This window comes from Schistocerca gregaria, chromosome X (genome assembly GCF_023897955.1).
Source record: "Schistocerca gregaria isolate iqSchGreg1 chromosome X, iqSchGreg1.2, whole genome shotgun sequence".
In the NCBI taxonomy this organism is placed as follows: domain Eukaryota; kingdom Metazoa; phylum Arthropoda; class Insecta; order Orthoptera; family Acrididae; genus Schistocerca; species Schistocerca gregaria.
Window position 1 is genome coordinate 71,765,001 of NC_064931.1, and position 19,238 is coordinate 71,784,238.

At 38.7% G+C, this 19,238-nt stretch overlaps 1 protein-coding gene and 1 long non-coding RNA gene across 2 annotated transcripts in view; one reads left to right on the plus strand and one right to left on the minus strand.

The window, feature by feature from the left end:
• Positions 1–5,037: 5,037 nt before the first annotated feature.
• LOC126297660 (uncharacterized) lies at positions 5,038–9,623 on the minus strand. Its single transcript, XR_007552561.1, has 2 exons — positions 9,427–9,623; positions 5,038–5,375 (listed from the first exon to the last, which is right to left on the minus strand). It is a non-coding gene; the product is annotated as an uncharacterized LOC126297660 (long non-coding RNA).
• Positions 9,624–9,770: 147 nt separating this feature from the next.
• The window catches only part of LOC126297659 (BTB/POZ domain-containing protein 7), a 70,849-nt gene continuing 61,381 nt past the window's right edge, over positions 9,771–19,238 (plus strand). The window contains exons 1-4 of the mRNA XM_049988743.1: positions 9,771–10,153; positions 10,385–10,621; positions 10,704–11,619; positions 11,752–12,066. Of these exons, the coding sequence (XP_049844700.1) occupies positions 10,404–10,621; positions 10,704–11,619; positions 11,752–12,066 (1,449 nt within the window). The 5' untranslated portion in view covers positions 9,771–10,153; positions 10,385–10,403. The remainder of the gene's footprint in view (positions 10,154–10,384; positions 10,622–10,703; positions 11,620–11,751; positions 12,067–19,238) is intronic.

The following is a 19,238-nucleotide window of genomic DNA, read 5'->3' on the forward strand; positions in this document are numbered from 1 at the left end:
CAGTATGGCCATATGGGGGTATCGTGAAATTTGTGACTAGACTAAGGAATTTTTGGTAGGGAGGGCGTACCATGGTATCTTGGATGTAGTAATTGTCAGAAGAAGAAATTTCAGGTTTTCCCCAGGGAAGTACATTGGGACCATTGCTGTTTATATTGCAAATTAATCACCTTGCAGACAACATTAGCAGTTAACACAGACTTTTTGTAGATTATGCAGCTATCTATAACTAATATCTGAAAAAAGCTGCATAAATATTCAGTGAGATCTTGATAAGACTTCAAAGTGGTGCAGAGATTGGCAACCCTGCTTTGAATATTGAGAAACGTAAAATTGTGCACTTCATAAAATGGAAAAAAACAAAAAAATAATATCCTATGAACAGAATAGGAATGAGTCACTGTTGAAATTGGCCAACTCATACAAATTCCCCAGTGTAACACTTTTGGGGGGGGGGGGGGGGGGGGAGAGATATGAAATGGAATGATGAAGTAGGCTCTGTCGTGGGCAAAGCAGATGGTACACTTCAGTTTACTGTAGAATACAGAAGAAGTGTGATCAGTGTACCAAGGAGCTTACTTACAAATCACTTGTGAAACCAGTTCTAGAATATTGTTCGAGTGTGTGGAACTCATGCCAGATAATGCTAACAGGGGGCAGAGAACACATAGAGGGACTGGCAACATTAATGGTCACAGGTTTGTCTGATTCACGGGAGAGTGGCACAAAGATACTGAAGGAAGTTAACTGGAACACACTATCCTGAGAAAGTCTGTTAAAGTTCCAAACTCTGACTTCAAATGACAACTCTAGGAATATACTACAATCTCCATCACTCGCATAGGGATTGTGAGGATAACATTAAAATAGTTGCGGCACACACAGTGCCATTCAAAGAACCATTCTTCCCGTACCCCATATGTGAATGGAATGGGGAGAAACCTGAACTGGTAGACCAGGGCATACCCTCTGCCACACACCTCACAATCTGCAGACTTTAGACTTCCTGAGTGAGAAAACTCATTCATACTGGAGCAATCTTTCTTGAAACTAGGAAATCCTATTCTGGTGTGATTTGCCCAATAGCATTCAACCTTGACATGATACAGATGTTTCAAAATGCCTCTAGTGCCTTCACCCCTTCGTTACACCCAAAGTGAACAGTACATTGTTAATTTTAGACATTTCTCCACCTGCAACTATTTTATAATGGGTAAACAACATTTAAAAGTTTCAACCCTACATAAAACTGCAGGTCAAATACCAGAACTTTTAAAATATGTCAATGATTGACAAATCAAAAACTCAAACTATAATAATAAACAATTCTATGCTAACCAAACATGTCTAAGTTTAACTGCTATGGACAATCACTGAGTTCATGCAACCAGTGGCAAGTATCTGGCAACTGCTATAAGAGGAAACACTAACATAAGCTGTTATCTTGATGCCTCCATGAGCTGCTTCATGGATACGTTTCTGGTAGTTTCTGCTATCACAAGTGGATTACAAAGTGTAGCAAATTATCTCTGAGTTTTCATCAGACTAATACGCCATTAGTAGACAGCCAAAATGTGGTTTAAGAAATGAAGGAAGGTGTGGACAAACTCATGACTGTCTACATTGTTTGGTGTTTACCATTGGATCTTTAGTAGATACCGCACTGCAATGGCTTGGAGGGAGGACAAAACTTCCCCCAGAAACATCTGCATCTAGCAGATGGCCAGACTTGAATTCTGAGGGACAGCCAGTTCTATTGACACCATCAGTGAATGACAGTATTTACAGCAGTAAGGCTTTAAATGACACCTGTCTTTACATGACAGATGTCTCAAAAAATTCCCTTTGTGAATGACAAGTGTTACTATCAAAATATGTTGAACGTGAATGAATTATGCAGCTAATAGGATAATCCGTTAAATAAGCATACAGGTTTCAAAGGAAAGTAACATTTGAATGTAACAAAACACAATGCCTAGTTTTCGATACAGTATTCAGACAGGCATTTTTGTCTCAAAATGGCCAGTCAGTGGAGATCATTTTAAAATCGTAGAATGTAAGGTAAATGGATGGCTTTCTTGGTAGTATTGCATTCAAGAGCTCATGAAAAAACAATGCTGCTACCTTCACTACAACCATGATCTCCACTGTTGCTGACACAGATGTGAGGCTTGTTTATTTTGCTTGCTTTCACTTATTTAGTACTGCGGCATATTTTGGGGCAACGCTGCACACAGTAAGAATCTTTTTAACCCAGACAAGGGCATACATACTGACCAGCAGTGTGTGAACTCTGTAGGTTGCTGTTCATGTGTGAATTTTAACTTTACCATGCCTACACATATATTCTACCAGAAGATCATAATATTTGCTCTTTCAGCATTCATTCAGAGAACACTTGGTGAAAAAAAAATATGTACCTTGATAACACTAATCACTGTACAGAAAGGTGTGGGTTTTTCCATCATGTTTTATTTTCAACAGGTTTGCAGCAGAGCTGGGGGAGGGGAGTGCTAAATGCCAAGGACCCAAATCCAAGTTGAAAGTTCTAGTTGAGCCAATTCCTATTCTGTACAGAAGTTATAAACAGTAGTCGAGATCTCTAATGTGCTATTTATTCATATACTATTCAATTTTACATCTTTAATAATTTTGTTCATAAATTTTCCACTCAGCAGCCTGTAACCTATGTACTGACTCTTTCACATGATGAAGTAACTTTAGCTCTCATGATCCATGCAACAATACATACAGTTACATAATTTTAAGAATGTGGTGCCTTGGAATGTTCATCCTGTGAATAGTCATTATCTCAGATTCATAGTGCTTCCACTAATGCCACAGGTGTCAGGCCTGGTGATAAAGGGTGTGACTGGAAACAAATATCACAGAATATTTCAATTTACTTTTAACCTACCTTTTCCTTCTGTGACGAAGATTTGCCAGGAATGGCAAGGTTTGGATTCCAAGTTTAGGTCCCTATCCCCAGTAGGATTATTAGGTTAAGGACACAACGGTTGCCAAATTGATGTCCAATTGAAAGACTTTCACATGCCATTGACCCCAAAGGAATAATAATGATTATCTCCTAGATGTTTTAGTTTTACTGTAAATCAGTAATGTATCTGGATATCCACTATAATTCATACACTGGCATCAATTTATGTTAACTAGGTACTAATTTAAGGCAAGAAAATTAAACAGGAATGTTATGTTCTTTCCCTTCTAAGGACTATTATTGACTCACTTGGCAAACATTCCTGCTTTCCTATACATTTCACCTCACAATATTGGTAAAGTTACCTAAATAAATTAGTTTTACAAAACTTTATAGGAGTTCATCTTAACGTGGCACAAGCGGGCACACGCAGAGCTCTACTTTTCTGGACATTTCCACATAATATATTAAACTTTTAGAACACACAATTATGTTTGTTACCACTGTTACTGTAAAAAAAAAATTCTTAGTGACAATAGGCAATGTTCATATCAAGTTTTCAATTTGTTATGTATGGAAAACAGTTCAATAACATTTTAGATTTAGTCCGATATCAGTATGGTGTGTAAATAATCAAAAATGGTACTAGTTTCAATTTAAACATTATTTCTACTGAAAGTAATTTTAAATATATTTTACACCAACAATTAAGCCATCATGTTTATGCTATTCCTGCACCAACCTGGGCTCATTCAAAAGATCCAGAACTACGTCTAATAAAGGGACTTATAGTGGATCAACTCTGAGGGATGATCCCAACAAAGTCATTAAGATTTTTATAATTTTTCCATGAATTACGTCTCTGGGACAGATCTTCCCCATATCATACGAACACAGTATAGATTTGACTTTCTCCAACATGGCACCACAAATTATATATTCAGATTCCAAGCAGTGATATTTCTGTAATTGAGACATATTGCTGACTAAAGTTTTGTATCAGCACTTATGTCTAACACAGACTGCTTGCAGTCCAGGTCAAACTGATTTTCCACAAGCAAATACCAGATACATTACACAGCTCATTCGCACAAAAGGCGATCCAAGGACACCAATTACAGCAAAATATGATATTAAATCCTTCCAAAAACAACTATTTCAAATAAACATTGCATAACATTTACTGCATCTGATGACAGGGCTTGTGATGTGTGTTATAATACAATTCTACACATAAATGACACTCAGCACTAAAATCATACCAAGAGGAAAAAAAGACATTTTATCATACAAATGACCCACTTACCACCAAGTTTATTGCAGCTTTCCAACTTCCAGAGCACAATTTAGATAAAAAATCTAAAGGATCGGAGAGGTTTAACAAAAGGAGTAGAGTTTGGAAAAGTCACCAAGAACTGCAATTCAGGGGGGACTTACTGGATGGGACGAGAAGGAAAACTTACAGTCAAATATTGATTATTTTCGTTGTTATATCAGAACATTTCTTCCACTGGAAATTTAGACCCCATTACACCCTAAGAAGTACAAAGATAGATCACTACTCACCAAATAGTAGTGGATCAGTATAGAGGAACCCAGGAAAGGAGGAAAATTGCTCAATTCTCAGACTAAGCCCAGGACTGTTGAAACTAGACAACTTGCCATCTTTTCTATATGCTTGTCCAACACTTGGTATTTATCAGAGGTGCAATTTAGTCCCATACATATTGCATTTCTTCCTGAATTTTCTATAGGTGCAAACATTTTTGAAAGAGCAGGAAATTCTGTTCACAGAGCTTAATCACATCAGCTGATTACGGTTTTTCACAGCAATAGTTTTTTGCACATACAAATAATTCTTGCAGAATGTTTCAGTCCTTGCCTTCCTGGTCCTATATAAGATAAGTATTTTGTGTGGGATTTGGTCCAAGGAACTGCAATACAAATTAATGCAAAGAAACCATGAACTACCTGCTACTGCTGTTTTAAGCAGTTACTATTATGGCTTACAGATAACTCAGCCGAAAACATTTTTGTGTCTATTTTCTCATGTAAGCTGTATATAACAGTTTGTATTTTAAGAAAACTTAGAACATACGTACTTTGTACATAATAACTTTTATTGCAGCTAGTACATCATTCACAAGTAAAATATGACAACTTCCACCATAATTTACTTTCACACAACTGTATTATGCACAACCAGCACTATTTCATTAGTTAATGCTTGTAGCAAGCTTACATCCAACACAGTAGCTGACAATATTAACAATGCACTAAGTAGTATAACAGTGAAATATTTACACCAAAATTTTAAGGTACTCTACAGAAAGTAAGCCTGTTATTCTCTTCCAGAATAATGCTTCAAATTAACCAAAACATAGGCTGGTATAACACAAATACTGGTTGCCAGGACTGTTGCCAGGACGTATTTTTCCTGTAAACAAAGAGCAAAAACTTACGATTTATAAATCAATCACAATTATAAAAGCAATGCATTTCTCAGTTAAAAAAAAAAGACTGATATTCCTTGCATTAAGATGACAAACCTATATAATTGTAAAATTATCCTTGGGCAAACAAATTACTAACAAACAATTTATGTGGCTGCAAATGGTTACACTAATGTCTCTTTGACTTAAAAGTTTAGAGAACCTTTAGCAGCTTTGTTGCTAGTAACATCAATGGAAAGAAACTGCACCAAATGAAATTAATGTGAATGCAGTCAACATTTCCACACATCTGTCAACACTCATTACAAGTCACAAGGTGTAAGAAAATATATACTGTTACAGTTTTATTTTATACAAGCTATTTCAGATACACTATGACAATATCAGTAACTCAATTGAGCTTGTCAATGTCAGTAAGCTGTTCATAACAGGGACCACAACCACCTTCAAGCTCTGAAGAGATAGAAAACCACACACCCCAATTTTTGGCAGCAGAGAGCAGAACCACATCAAAGGATGTCCATGCACATGGTCCTTCCCTCATTTTTCTTTCTTCACAGCAATCATCTTAAAATGTATGAATGCATTTGACTACAAGCAAGACAACTTTATTTGTGGGGATGTCAACGACGCAACAAAGCTTTCCACACACTAATAGCCTGCAGTGATGTCACAGGTGACAAATATATCTAACATCAAGTACATTTGCTGTTGCTTTATGGCCAAAGAGTTCACACGCTTCACAGGATGCTTGTGAAACCACTGTGCATTCCATAACAACCACTTACATTTTTAACAGTAGAACAAACTCTTGACTGTCTGGTAATAGGTGATCTGAACATACAAACTTTTAGACCACCAGTGAATGGTGTGGTTAGGAAATTTGCAGGAACCTTTTTGTTGTTGAATGGATGCCTTTTATAGGAACCCCATACTGAAGGGAACCTACACAGCTCTGTGTCCAAGTAAAATATCTCTAAGTTCCCAGCCAAAAATGAGTCTGCCACATTGCGTGAGAGATGCTGGTCACTACATTGCTTCAGAAGGCACAATTTAGTGTAGTGTATACAAAGTACAAGTGTAGCTCTAGGGAACAAAAAATGAAACTGAAGAATTGCAGGTCACTCAGAAAAAAAAGAGCAATCCAAGTGGAGTAAGTAGGAAGGTCACATACTTTCCTACAGAAAGTTCTGGAAACTATGAATATTGTTAAAATTTATTATATTTATCAGCTCTAGAAGGCACACATTGGTCAACAAATGTCAGAATTTAACAATTTCATAATTAGATTATTTTTATATGATAAACCAATGCCCTACATGGGAAATAGCACTGGTTCTTGCAAGAAGACCAATCTCTTATTAAGAATCAATGTGTTAAGTGTGACACAAATGTAGACATTTGGCTACACCACAAATCAGTCTCTTACTACAACTTTCATTTTGCATACACATTCACCAGCACATCTGAACTCAACAGCAGAGATTTTGTTAGACAATGTGTGCATTATCACACAACTTATCAATTTACTTACTATTAACTAAAGTATGCTGCCTCTTTCATATTTTACTTCAACCATAAGACCAACAGAAGATGGAAAGGACTAGAGAACTACTATGATGATTACCTGACACTGTCAGCTGTATTGGGAGGTAACTGCACAATGTAAACACTTTATCTTATTATAGAAGATTATTTGCCCAGACTGCACAAATACACAATGACTACCAGTTTCAGTGAAATTAAATCACTAGCTTCAGCTCATTTTTATAAAAAGTCTCTACAGGACCAATCCATTTCGTCGAGTGGTTCACATTAATTGAACACTTATAGAAAATATATTCCATAATACTGTCTCTAGCCATATAAATAAGAAAAAGCTGTCCAAACAATGCACAACAGTTACAAATAAATTATGAGACATGTATAAAACATTTTCATGTTGTGTCCTTGTTGACATCCAATACGAAACAGTATGGCCGTTAATTGTGGCAATACTAGTGTTACATCTGCTTTTGTTTACCAGTACGGATATGCACTGTAAACACTGTTGCCTAGTAACTATGGCTGATTATGCTAGTTGTGGTAAAAGAAGCTGTTGGCACTAACAAAAGTCTTCAATCTATACAGTTACTCCCATGAGCCAGCACTCCATAACTTGGAAAGTTATCAAGTATGAAAATGTGTTCATTCTGAAATTAATACCATGATATGTGCAGTACCCCTGTACAAATAAATCTACTAATGTGAATGCTTCACCCAACCCTGTTACTGCATACTGCATCTTACTTAAATTTCCCAAATAAACACATTGATTACTTCACATGCGAGTTTATTGTGAACTTTCCACACCCAATATAGTAGGCAATGCAAAAATTGTCTCAACTTTTTCCATTTACAGTGTACTTCAAAATTTCTCAGTCTGTATCTACACCCTTTAAACATGTCAAAGTGCATTTCCCAGAGTTATGTTTAATATTCATACAGGACATATTAAGATTTTTCTATTACTGAGTACATTACCAAATTTACCTTGCAGCTACATTTGTTATCAATAGAAATGGAGGTAACAAACAGCAATACCCAAAAGCAATCCGTTCCCACAAAACTATTACATATTCACACTCACTGCCTTTGCCCGTTTCCAACCAAATTAACCTCCAACCTCAAAACGGATATATTGATTAGTGTTACCACATGACAAATGGTGGGTAGCAAAGAGAAGCACAATCACACACTAACAAAAGCAAAATAAATTTGAAGTAATCATGAAACGAATTTCGGAATACATAATTTTACACACACACACACACACACACACACACACACACACACACACACACACACAGTGTGCACTTATTCTTGACATATGGATCCAGTTCCTGGTCTGATGCAGACATTACCTGCAGTGATGGTACATGCAAAGTATGATGCCCAAGTAGTGGTCACTCACACTCACCAGAGCTGATTACACAGTTGTCACAAACTTGCATGGTCTTTTATGGGAACATCAAAGGCTTTACAGAATATATGCATAACTCAGAAATCAGTATATTGACTGGCAGATAAAAACATGAAGTAACCATCTCATAGTTCTGAAAACACTTCTGAGGTTTCCTGGCAGGTTTTTAGGAAGTTTAGCTTCTCTGCTGAGTAACTTTCAACAGCTCTACAAATAAATTCATCACTACATATAGTTTACCTAGGGCCCTAATGAAATTACTGCTCCAGTGTCTGAAAAAGAAAAGCTCTACAATGCATAATGAATTTATATTGTTAACACAAGAGGTTCACCACAACGTTGAACAAAGCTCAGCACTATTATACTAATATACGAAATATTTATCACAAAGGGCGACTAGGATGACATGCTGTTGCCACCTCCATCCCCACACCCCAACGGAAAAAAAAAATAATAATTAATATTCCGGTTTACGTTCATACAACGTAAACAGCGGGCTGATTAAACTTTTAACAATCATAACTAACAGGCGTTGGAGATTATGGTTTAAAGTCCAATTGGTCATTACTTTCAAAGGAACCATCCCAGCCTTTACCTGAAGCTACATAGGGAAATCACGGAGAACCTAAATCAGGATGGCCAGACCGCAGGGTTGACCCGTCGTCCTCCCGAATGCGAGTCCAGTGCGCTAACCACCGTGCAATATCGCTCGGTAACTAATGCATTATACGGTTTTCACAAGTAGCGAACTATGTTGTAAATGTTATACGGCCTTCTACTTCCACACAAATGTCTTACAACCAGAGTGTATCGAAAATAATTCGAAGTAAGACTTGCACGCTACAGCAAACCTTAGCGGCCTGTTCTTTCCGACCCTAGAATAGAAAAGAACCAGCTCGAAACATTATCAACTTGTGGTAATATTAAATCATTTAGAAACAGAGAACTGCATCAACAAATATCTTCATCATCTAAATTACTACTATATTTTAACTAGCTACACAAAATGATTTTGAAAAATAAAAGATATTTGTAAGTGTAATGCTCATCTCAGATAAGTTCCACAAACATACCGCTTTTGAAATTTTTGTTCGGGGCACACCCGAAACAATAGAGCGACTTTGGCAAATCATGCTGCCAAATCTCGGGGCAACACGGAGTGCTCCTTGAATTCCAATCATTTTCTTTACAAGTTGTTCGAACTGCAAATTCTTCTTCAATGGCTCAACCTGCAGTCTTCTGGGTTCAGAATATGGCTACACGAACAAAGATGATAGACTTATATTTTTAGATGTTCGGGAGGCCAAAGATGCTACGTAGTAACTGCTATAGCATGTTGCTATCACATATTGTATAATTTTTTACAACTTCGTAGTTGTATTTACAGTGTTCTTTTAAAATTTCTTATACTTGAAAATGTGAGGGCGTTTGCCTAATGAGTGAAACGCACATGTTCATATTGTCAACATTCAGGCAGCTGCTTACTGTAGTGTACTGTCGTAGTCTCGATGAGAAAACTTCAAGCCGAAAGAGTAGAGTTTTTCTGCTCAATGAGCGTGAGACTTATAGTTATTGGATAGTTTCGGCCTTACTTTCATGCTTAGAAATGCCTCTCAGAAATAAAAGTTAAGTGGATGGTTTATATTTCCGTTGTGAACTTAAAGTATGCGATTGTCAAAACATTAGACAAATGTAAACATGGCGGCAGACTGTGTGGAGCTGTGTTTATGTTCACATAGTGTGGATATGCGAGGGTCTTGAGAGAGAATAACGAGTACAAAATGCGAGTTCTAAACTCAGGTGAGTAACACACATGTGAAAAGCAACACATCGTTTATTTGCAATCAAGACGATAAATAGATACTTGTGTGCATGATGGGCATGACTTTTTTAGTTTTCAAACAAAGTTTGATACAAGAGAATAGGAAACAGTTTTAAATTAGTTTATATTGCTTATGCTACATTCCAGCTTGATCATACAATAGTAATTAGAGATTCTCCGATTTTGGTTAATTCGATCTGTTTTTGCAGCCTGGATGCTGGGCAAGAAATGAATGTCTTTCGAGCCCTCATTCCTTGTGCGTTGCAGCGTAGTTGCTGGGCGGGAGATGATCGCATGACTGGTAGAATGGGAGCATCTGCCTCCAACCTGGCAGCAGAGTCTCAGGGCCAAGTTGGTGCTATGACTCAAACTGCCAGATATTCGCCTGCTTTTCAACCTGTTGTTGCACCTTCAGGAACAAGTGAACAACTGTCAGTGGCTGTAAGGTATGGGCGTTTTATATTATTGTTTTCTGCCTCGTTCAGTGCTCCTTATGTGTGGTTTTACATTGGCTTCTGAATTTTGTAGGGAGAGGAAGAAAAAAGCAACTGGGTTTGCAACACTCAGAAAAAGATTTATTCGTCGTCGTCGGTCATCAAAGGCGTGTGATCACGGGCGTGTATTACGTGAGCTGGTTGCTGAATGGGGACCTATGGAAGTTGGAGCTTTATTGGAAGAATACGAGGCATTGGCAGCCTTGAAGGACCTATCAGTGCAAGCAGAGTTGGCAAGACCACCAGCCGCTACTTACAAACAAGATCTGTCAACGTTATACGATTTTAAATATTGTACAGATGCAGATTTGGTGTTCAGAGGGTTGTGCTTCCCAGTGCATCGTGCTTTGCTGTCTGCGAGGTGTCCGTATTTCAGAGACTTGCTTGCTGGCTGTCCAGGATATGGAGCACGCATTTGCCTTGAGCTTAGGACTCCTGGAGTTGATGTTCAGATGTTTTCTGCTTTATTACGATATTTATACACAGGTGACATCTGTCCTCATGATGGTAGTTTGGATGTTGGTTTGTTACAGAGGCTTGGTGAGGAATTTGGTATGCCAAATCCTCTTGATCATGACTTGCGATATCTGTTAGAAACGGGTGATTATGCTGATGCTGCTTTGGTTTTTACTTCTGACGGGGATTATCAGAGGCCAGACTCAGGAAGTTCTGAATATGGCTTTCGGCCAAAACTAGAACTTCCTTGTCATAAGGCAATTCTGAGTGCAAGATCTCCCTTTTTCCGCAATTTGATACAGCGTCGTACCCGCTCTGGAGAGGAGCATACAGAAAGAGCTCTTCATATACCAACAAGAATAGTGTTGGATGAAAGTGTAATACCAAAACGTTATGCTCGTGTGCTGTTACATGCTGTTTATTTGGATACTGTGGACCTTTCATTAATACTAAGAGGCAGTGGTTGTGGAAGCAGTGCAGGAAGTTTGGGAGAGGTATGTCAATTGTTAATAAATAAGTCATTTGTTACACATTTCTTTGTTTTCATTTTAAATGTTCCATGTTTATTTTTTATTACTGTACCTGTAAATATCTGTGATTCATGTCTTTTACCACTGTAATTACAGGTGCAAGCCCTGACAAATACTGGTAGAACACGTCCAAGTCCTTTGGAAGAAGCAATGGAACTTTATCAGATTGGCAGATTCTTGGAACTGGATATACTTTCTCAGGGTTGTGAAGATTTAATTTTAGAGTGGCTGACTTTGGAATCACTACCAACAGTATTGAGATGGGGAAGCCAACCTCATGGTTCAGCTTGGGTACACCGTCAGGCTCTTCACTTTTTACGAGAGGAGTTTCAGACAGTGGCACAGTCACCTGTATTACACCAGCTTGATAAATCTCACTTGATTGATGCTCTGCACAGTCACTTCTTGCAGGTATGACTTATTTTTATATTAATTAATGGGACTCAATAAGTTATTTTCTGCTTGTTGTTCTTGCTTGTATTCTGTATTCAAATGTTTTGCATTATGTAAGTCAATATATAGATTGTTGTGGTGCACTGATTAAGACACTGGACTTCTACCCAACTACTCTGGATTGTCTTCTGTGGTTTTTCTAAACTATTTCAAGTAAATGGTGCAGTTATTCCTCCAACAACATTATGACTGATTTTTCTCATCTGTACCTAATGTGAACCTAGGCTTTGTTCCCAATACCTTAGTGCCAAATAAATGTTAGCTCTGATGTCATTATTTCTTCCCTTTCTTCAGTTAGATAGCAGTGCATTAGCTATGACACAGAAGACTTGCAAAAAGCTTTATATCATATGAGGATAGTAAGGTGGTAGTCGTTTGTTCAAGAGAAACTATGTTAATCTTCGAGCACATGTAAGAGTTTCTGCTACTTCTCCATATTACCCAATCATACTGAATTTAAATGGGAGGTGTTGCAAATTTGTTACCTACTCCAGTTATCTGAATGACCTTGCATCAATTAATTCTATGTATGAACTGCAAACAGAAGTTCGAAAATGTTTAGTTTATAAATTACTGTATTTTTCAAAGTGAGGAAATCCACTCCTATTAATCACATCACATGAGCCTTGATTTTTAGACTGAAATGGAAGTTGACAAGATTGCCTTGATGACATTAAACATTTGTTGTTGTTGTGTGTTCCATAGATCATTTTGCATGGTATGTACATGTGGTTACATTGTGAATATTTCTAAATCTTTAAAAGTTCTTGTTGTTTATTTTTCATGACAAAAAGATATGCAGATATGAGTTAGTAACTCCTACCCACCACCTGTAACACCTTACAATAATAGAAATTACTCCACAAAATAAGAATTGTCAAGGAGAATCTGTCTCAGTTCATTTTCAAATTTTGCTTTGCTGTCTAACTCATTTTGTATCACTGGAAAATTTTTGTTGGCGCATTGTGCACCCATTTTTGTGCTAAAGACAAGTTTAATATGGAGTTATGAATGTCATTTTTCCTTCTGGTATTGTAATCATGTACATGATTGTCCATTTATATCAGTAGTGGATTAGTCACAAACAGCTTCTTGAGGGTATAAATATATTGCGAAGCATTAATAAAGAATATCCAACTCCTTAAACACATCTGTAAGATGATTGTGGGGCAGCACCACATATCATTCTTACAACACGTTTTTGAGCAACGAAGACTTTCTTCCTTAAAGATGAGCTACACCAGAACATTATTCTGTATGACATTGTTGATGAAAATATGCCAACTTATTGATTTTTCTCCCCAAGATATGCAGTGATTCTATGTGCAAATGTGCTTGAACTAGGTTATTCTGGTATTTCCTCACCATATGCTACACTTATCGTTGATGTAATACCTCTAGATGAGCAGAAGTGAATATGTTGTGCCTTTTTTAAAATTGAGGGTGAGACCATTCAAGCAACCAGTCAATGATACTTTTAAGAACATTGTTTACCATTTCTTCTGATTCCGTATGTATGCTTGGATTGATTGAAATGCTAGTGTTTTCCACAAAAGAACTAATTATGCTTGTTCTGTATTAGCAAGATCCTGTAGTATGTGGAAAAATAGTGGACCTAAGATTGAGCCCTTGCCTTCCCCATACATGATTTCTCCCGCCACTATTACATCCCCGAATTATATTGGTTGAATTACTAAGTACAAGTTTCTGCATTTTATTGCTTAGAAAAAACATTATTTATTAGTTGGATATACCATCAGTCCTATGAAACTTCAGTTTATATAGGAGAATACTGTGATTCACACAGTCAGATGCCTTAAATAGGCCACAGAAAATACCAACTGGCATCATCTTATTATTTAATGTTTGTAAAATTCGGTGAATGATCATGTAAGTGGCATTCTCAGTAGAGCAACTCTTCTATAACCCAAATTGTGATTTGATGATGATGATATTGTTGCTAAGGTGGGATACAATGCTAGAATACATCATTTTCTCAAAAATTTTGAAAAATGGGATTGGTAGTTATTGACATTTCTGTAATCATTAAGCTGAGCATCCCTGTATAACTGACTGGGTGAGTCAGTTTAAAGATTAGATGATTGCAAGGGCATACCCCCTCCAATAGTACCGTGCCTAGCAAAGTACTGTGATGTTGAAACTAATTTTCACATTGGGGATAGCTGTAGCTTAACAGATTTTGTAGCCCTATAATTATTTTGATTCTTGGCACTATTCTTAACTCAAATACAGCACTAAGCAAAAAAGACATGAAATAAAACAAACTCATTAAAGCAGTTATCAGAGTAGAATGAATTATTTATTCAAACAGTACTGTCTATTGAAATGGAGGGAAGATGTTCCCTGCCATGTATGACTCTCACAGGTTCAACAAGGTGGTTACTAAGTCCAAATATGAAGTGAATTGACTGAGTATATTGAAATAATAAAGTGTAGGAAGTGGGGAGGAGAGTGGGTGTGATGGGAGAGGGAAATGGTCTTCATCCCTAGGTTACATTTGTCAACAGTTCAGATTGTGACATTCTTCAGGGAAAATGTGGAGACGTACATGAATATTTGGCAATAGTTGTAGGTTTGGTATTCAGAACAGGATTAGGACAACGAACCATAGCAGCAAGTTAGAGCTCTTTAGTAATGGAAAGGTCTGTCCTATTTATTAAGTTGCTACAGTAGTCAGGTGACGCAGGTAGTAGCACACATCCATCACCATAGAATACAGTGGACTATGGAGTATAAATTCAGTTACTGATAATGCAGATATTTATATAATTAATTTTCTTCTTATTTGTGTCTGTTCTCAAATGATTTATTAGTCTTTCATGAATGGTCATATTTGGTAGTGAAATTGTAAAGAAGGGAATACCACGTAGTACACCGTGTGACCATACTTCTCTAAGAACCTCTCAAAATATGCTCTTTGTTACATTGTGATATGCATGTAAATGAATCTACTTGATTACTCTGCAATACACACTAAAGTGATTGGCAGAGGATTCATTGAGCCACTTTCAGACTAGTGACCATTCCATTCTCAAATCTTTCCATGCATGCACTGATTTCTCTATTTCATCATGATGGTTCAGCAACGTGGGTGGGAATTGTCAAGATATTTTGACATTCGGAGGAGAAATAGGTGATTGAAATTTTGTGGAAATATCTCGCCACAGTGAAAAAGCCTGTGTTTTAATGAATGTCACCCACAACTCACTTATCATATCTATCTAATACTCCCCCCCCCCCCTCATTTTGCAGTAATACCAAATGAGCTGCCTCCCCCAGGGTGTCACATCCGTCTTGTGAATACGTACATGGTCACCATGGGGTCCCAGCCGCCCAGCACTTCTTCTCTTTCCGTGCTGCAAGTCTATCTTCCTACTGTTCATTTTTCCTGTCCACTTTTCCGTTGGATGTTCTTCTTAGCACCAGTTGTTCTTAGAGCTTTTTTGTTTTGGACACTCTTTTTCTAAGGTCTCCTTGTTACATTTGACTTGCTACTTCTTTTCTAAATTAAATGGAATGTGGATCACACAGGGAAGGTCACCTAGTGTGACATATAATGCATTTTTATTCCTTCCTCTCTTTGCACCCTTCTTTCTTGCAGCAGTACTGGGCCCATAACCCAGCAAGATAGTCATTCCATATGCGAGGTGGTGGGGTAGGGAGGAAGGGTTGTCAAATATGTGCACTGTGGCAGCCCCCTGACCAATCAGGGATTGCACTGTTGGTGCCTGAGCTGGAAAATCCCTGCGCAAGCCAAGGAGTATCTGCCTGTCATGGCTGGGGCATGGGGACTTTGGGCAATGGTTTACTGGCCAGGTAAACCAAGTTCGAAACCTGCTGTGGAAGCAAAGGGAACTTCACAGCTAACATAAACATAGCCAAAGCCTTGCAGACAAACAAAAGTTACACGAAGCGAAATGTAGTGTGAGGGGGGCTATGTGGGAGGCGTTCAATGAATTCGAAAGTAAAGTTCTATTCACTGATTTGGCAGAAAATCCTAAGAAATTTTGGTCGTATGTCAAAGTGATAGGTGGATCAAAACAAAATGTACAGACACTCTGTGACCAAAATGGTACTGAAACAGGGGATCACAGACTAAAGGCCGAGATACTAAATGTCTTTTTCCAAAGCTGTTTCATAGAGGAAGACTGAACTGTAGTTCCTGCTCTACATTGTCTCTCATATGACAAAATGGTAGATATAGAAATAGGTGACAGAGGGATAGAAAAACAATTAAAATCGCTCCAAAGAGGAAAGGCTGCTGTACCTGATGAGATAGCAGTTCGATTTTACACAGAGTACGCGAAGGAACTTGCCCCTTCTTGCAGCCGTGTACCGCAGGTCTCTAGAAGAACGTTGCACACCAAAAGATTGGAAAAGGGAACAGGTCATCCCCATCTTCAAGAAGGGACATTGAACAGATGTGCAGAACTGTAGACCTATGTCTCTAACGTCAATCAGTTGTAGAATTTTGGAACACACATTATGTTAGAGTATAATGACTTTCTGGAGACTAGAAATCTACTCTGTAGGAATCAGCATGGGTTTCAAAAAAGATGATAGTGTGAAACCCAGCTTGTGCTATTCGTCCACGAGACTCAGAGGGCCATAGACACGGGTTCCCAGGTAGATGCCCTTGTTTCTTGACTTCTGCAAGGCGTTTGATACAGTTCCCCACAGTTGTTTAATGAACAAAGTAAGAGGATATGGACAACCAGACCAATTGTGTGATTGGATTGAAGAGTTCCTAGATAACAGAATGCAACATGTCATTCTTAATGGACAGAAGTTTTCCGAAGTAAGAGTGATTTCAGGTGTGCCGCAGAGGAGTGTCGTAGGACCGTTGCTGTTCACAATATATATAAACGACCTTGTGGATAACATCGGAAGTTCACTGAGGCTTTTTGTAGATGATGCTGTAGTATATTGAGATGTTGTAACAATGGAAAATTGTACTGGAATGCAGGAGGATCTGCTGCGAATTGACGCATGGTGCTGGGAATTGCAATTGCATCTCAATGTAGACAATTGTAATGTGCTGTGAATACATAGATCCTTTATCATTTAGCTATAATATAGCAGGTCAGCAACTGGAAGCAGTTAATTCCATAAATTATCTGGGAGTAAGCATTAGGAGTGATTTAAAATGGAATGATCATATAAAATTGATCGTCGGCAAAGCAGATGCCAGACTGAGATTCATTGGAAGTATCCTAAGGAAATGCAGTCTGAAAACAAAGGAAGTAGGTTACATTACACTTGTTCACCCACTTCTTGAATACTGCTCACCAGTGTGAGATTGGTACCAGATAGGGTTGATAGAAGTGATAGAGAAGATCCAATGGAGAGCAGCGCGCTTCGTTACAGGATAATTTAGTAATTGCGAAAGCGTTACGGAGATGATAGATAAATTCCAGTGGAAGACTCTGCAAGAGAGACGCTCAGTAGCTCGGTATGGGCTTCTGTTGAAATTTCGATAACATACCTTCACCGATGAGTCAAGCAGTATATTGCTCCCTCCTACGCATATCTCGCGAAGAGACCATGAGGATAAAATCAGAGAGATTAGAGCCCACACAGATGCATACTGACAATCTTTCTTTCCAAGAACAATATGAGACTGCAAGAGAAGGGAGAACCGATAAAGGTACTCAAGTTACCCTCCTCCACATATCGTCAGGTGGCTTGCGGAGTATGGATGTAGATGTAACTGTTGCTGTGTATGGTTGTCACCTGTGGGGAGAGCCCTCATTCGGAGTGTATGGTACCATGTTGGAAGAGTCGCACGTGAAGTGAATTAAACTATCTTTTGTTGGTGGCCACACAGCCCCAGAAGCCTATTCTGAAGCTAAGACATATTACAAAGCAGAGAGGTATGATCCCAAATGTTTCGTTTCCTGGCTACACTGTCTGAGAAACACAAGGCTCAGAGACAAGGTGAGAAATACTCTTCCTCTTTCCCCCCCCCCCCCCCCCCCCTCCCATCACCTCTCCCTCCCCCTTTACTTGCTTTGTTCTTGGATTGACAAAGATTCCTTTCTTAGTACAAAGCCTTTGTTCTTTGGTGAACACCTCAAGGACAGGTTTGGGAAAGTGGCAGCAGTAGTTTCAAGAGTGAAAAGGGGTTCCTTTCTTCTTAAAACAGCCTCCCCCCACCCCCCACCCCCCCACTCAGTCATGGATGGGTTTTATTCACCTGTGACAAGCTAAATGATATTCCTATCAGAATAAATCCCCGATAGAAGTCTGAATATGGTATGGGGTATAATTTTCCACTGAGATCTACTTTTTCAGACTGATGACAAATTGCATGCTAATTTGAAGTGGTGATTTTGTCTGTCGTGTCCAGCTGGGATTTTTAAATAAAAAAAACCAGAGTGAATACTCTTAGGCTTCATATTTGCCTTCGAAGGTGACTCGTGGTCTGAAAAGGTCAAGGTGATCATGTATCACTGTGATGTCAAACCGTATATTCCTCCTCCCATGGTGCTAAAAATGCGTGCATTGCAGTGCCAGGCCCATCTGTAGGGATTGTGGCTGTCAGTTGCAAATAAATGCTCCTTGTACCCCTCCACCATCTGTGTCAGCTGCGGGGAGCACCATTCGTCCTGTTCACCAGACTGCACCGTTTTGACATGGAAGAAGAAAATCCAGGAATACAAGACCTTGACCACCTCACATATCAACTGGCCAAGAAGAAATACAATTGCCTACATCCTACATGTATGACAGTGACATATGCTATTGATACGATGACATTATCCTCTTTAGTTACTGTGCCATCGCCCTCTGTCTCTTCTGCATTTAGTCCTCGGGCTGCCCACCTACACCCCTTCCCCTAGTGGTTGAGGGTCCTGCTTCTACTGCTTCCCACACACCCCATTTGGGAGTGATGATTTCCTATCCACCGGGGGTGTCAGCCCCAACCCCCAGCTGGAGAAGCAATGCCCTCCTCCTGCTTCCCTTACCAGGAAGGGGTCCCTTGGGACAGTCTGTTCCAGGTCTATGCTGAGTTGCAACCGGATGCTAGCCTGTGACTGAAGGAGCCACAGGTTGCAGGTTGTAGGACTTCACATTCCTTCTCTGTCCCAGAATCCAGGAGAGACAAG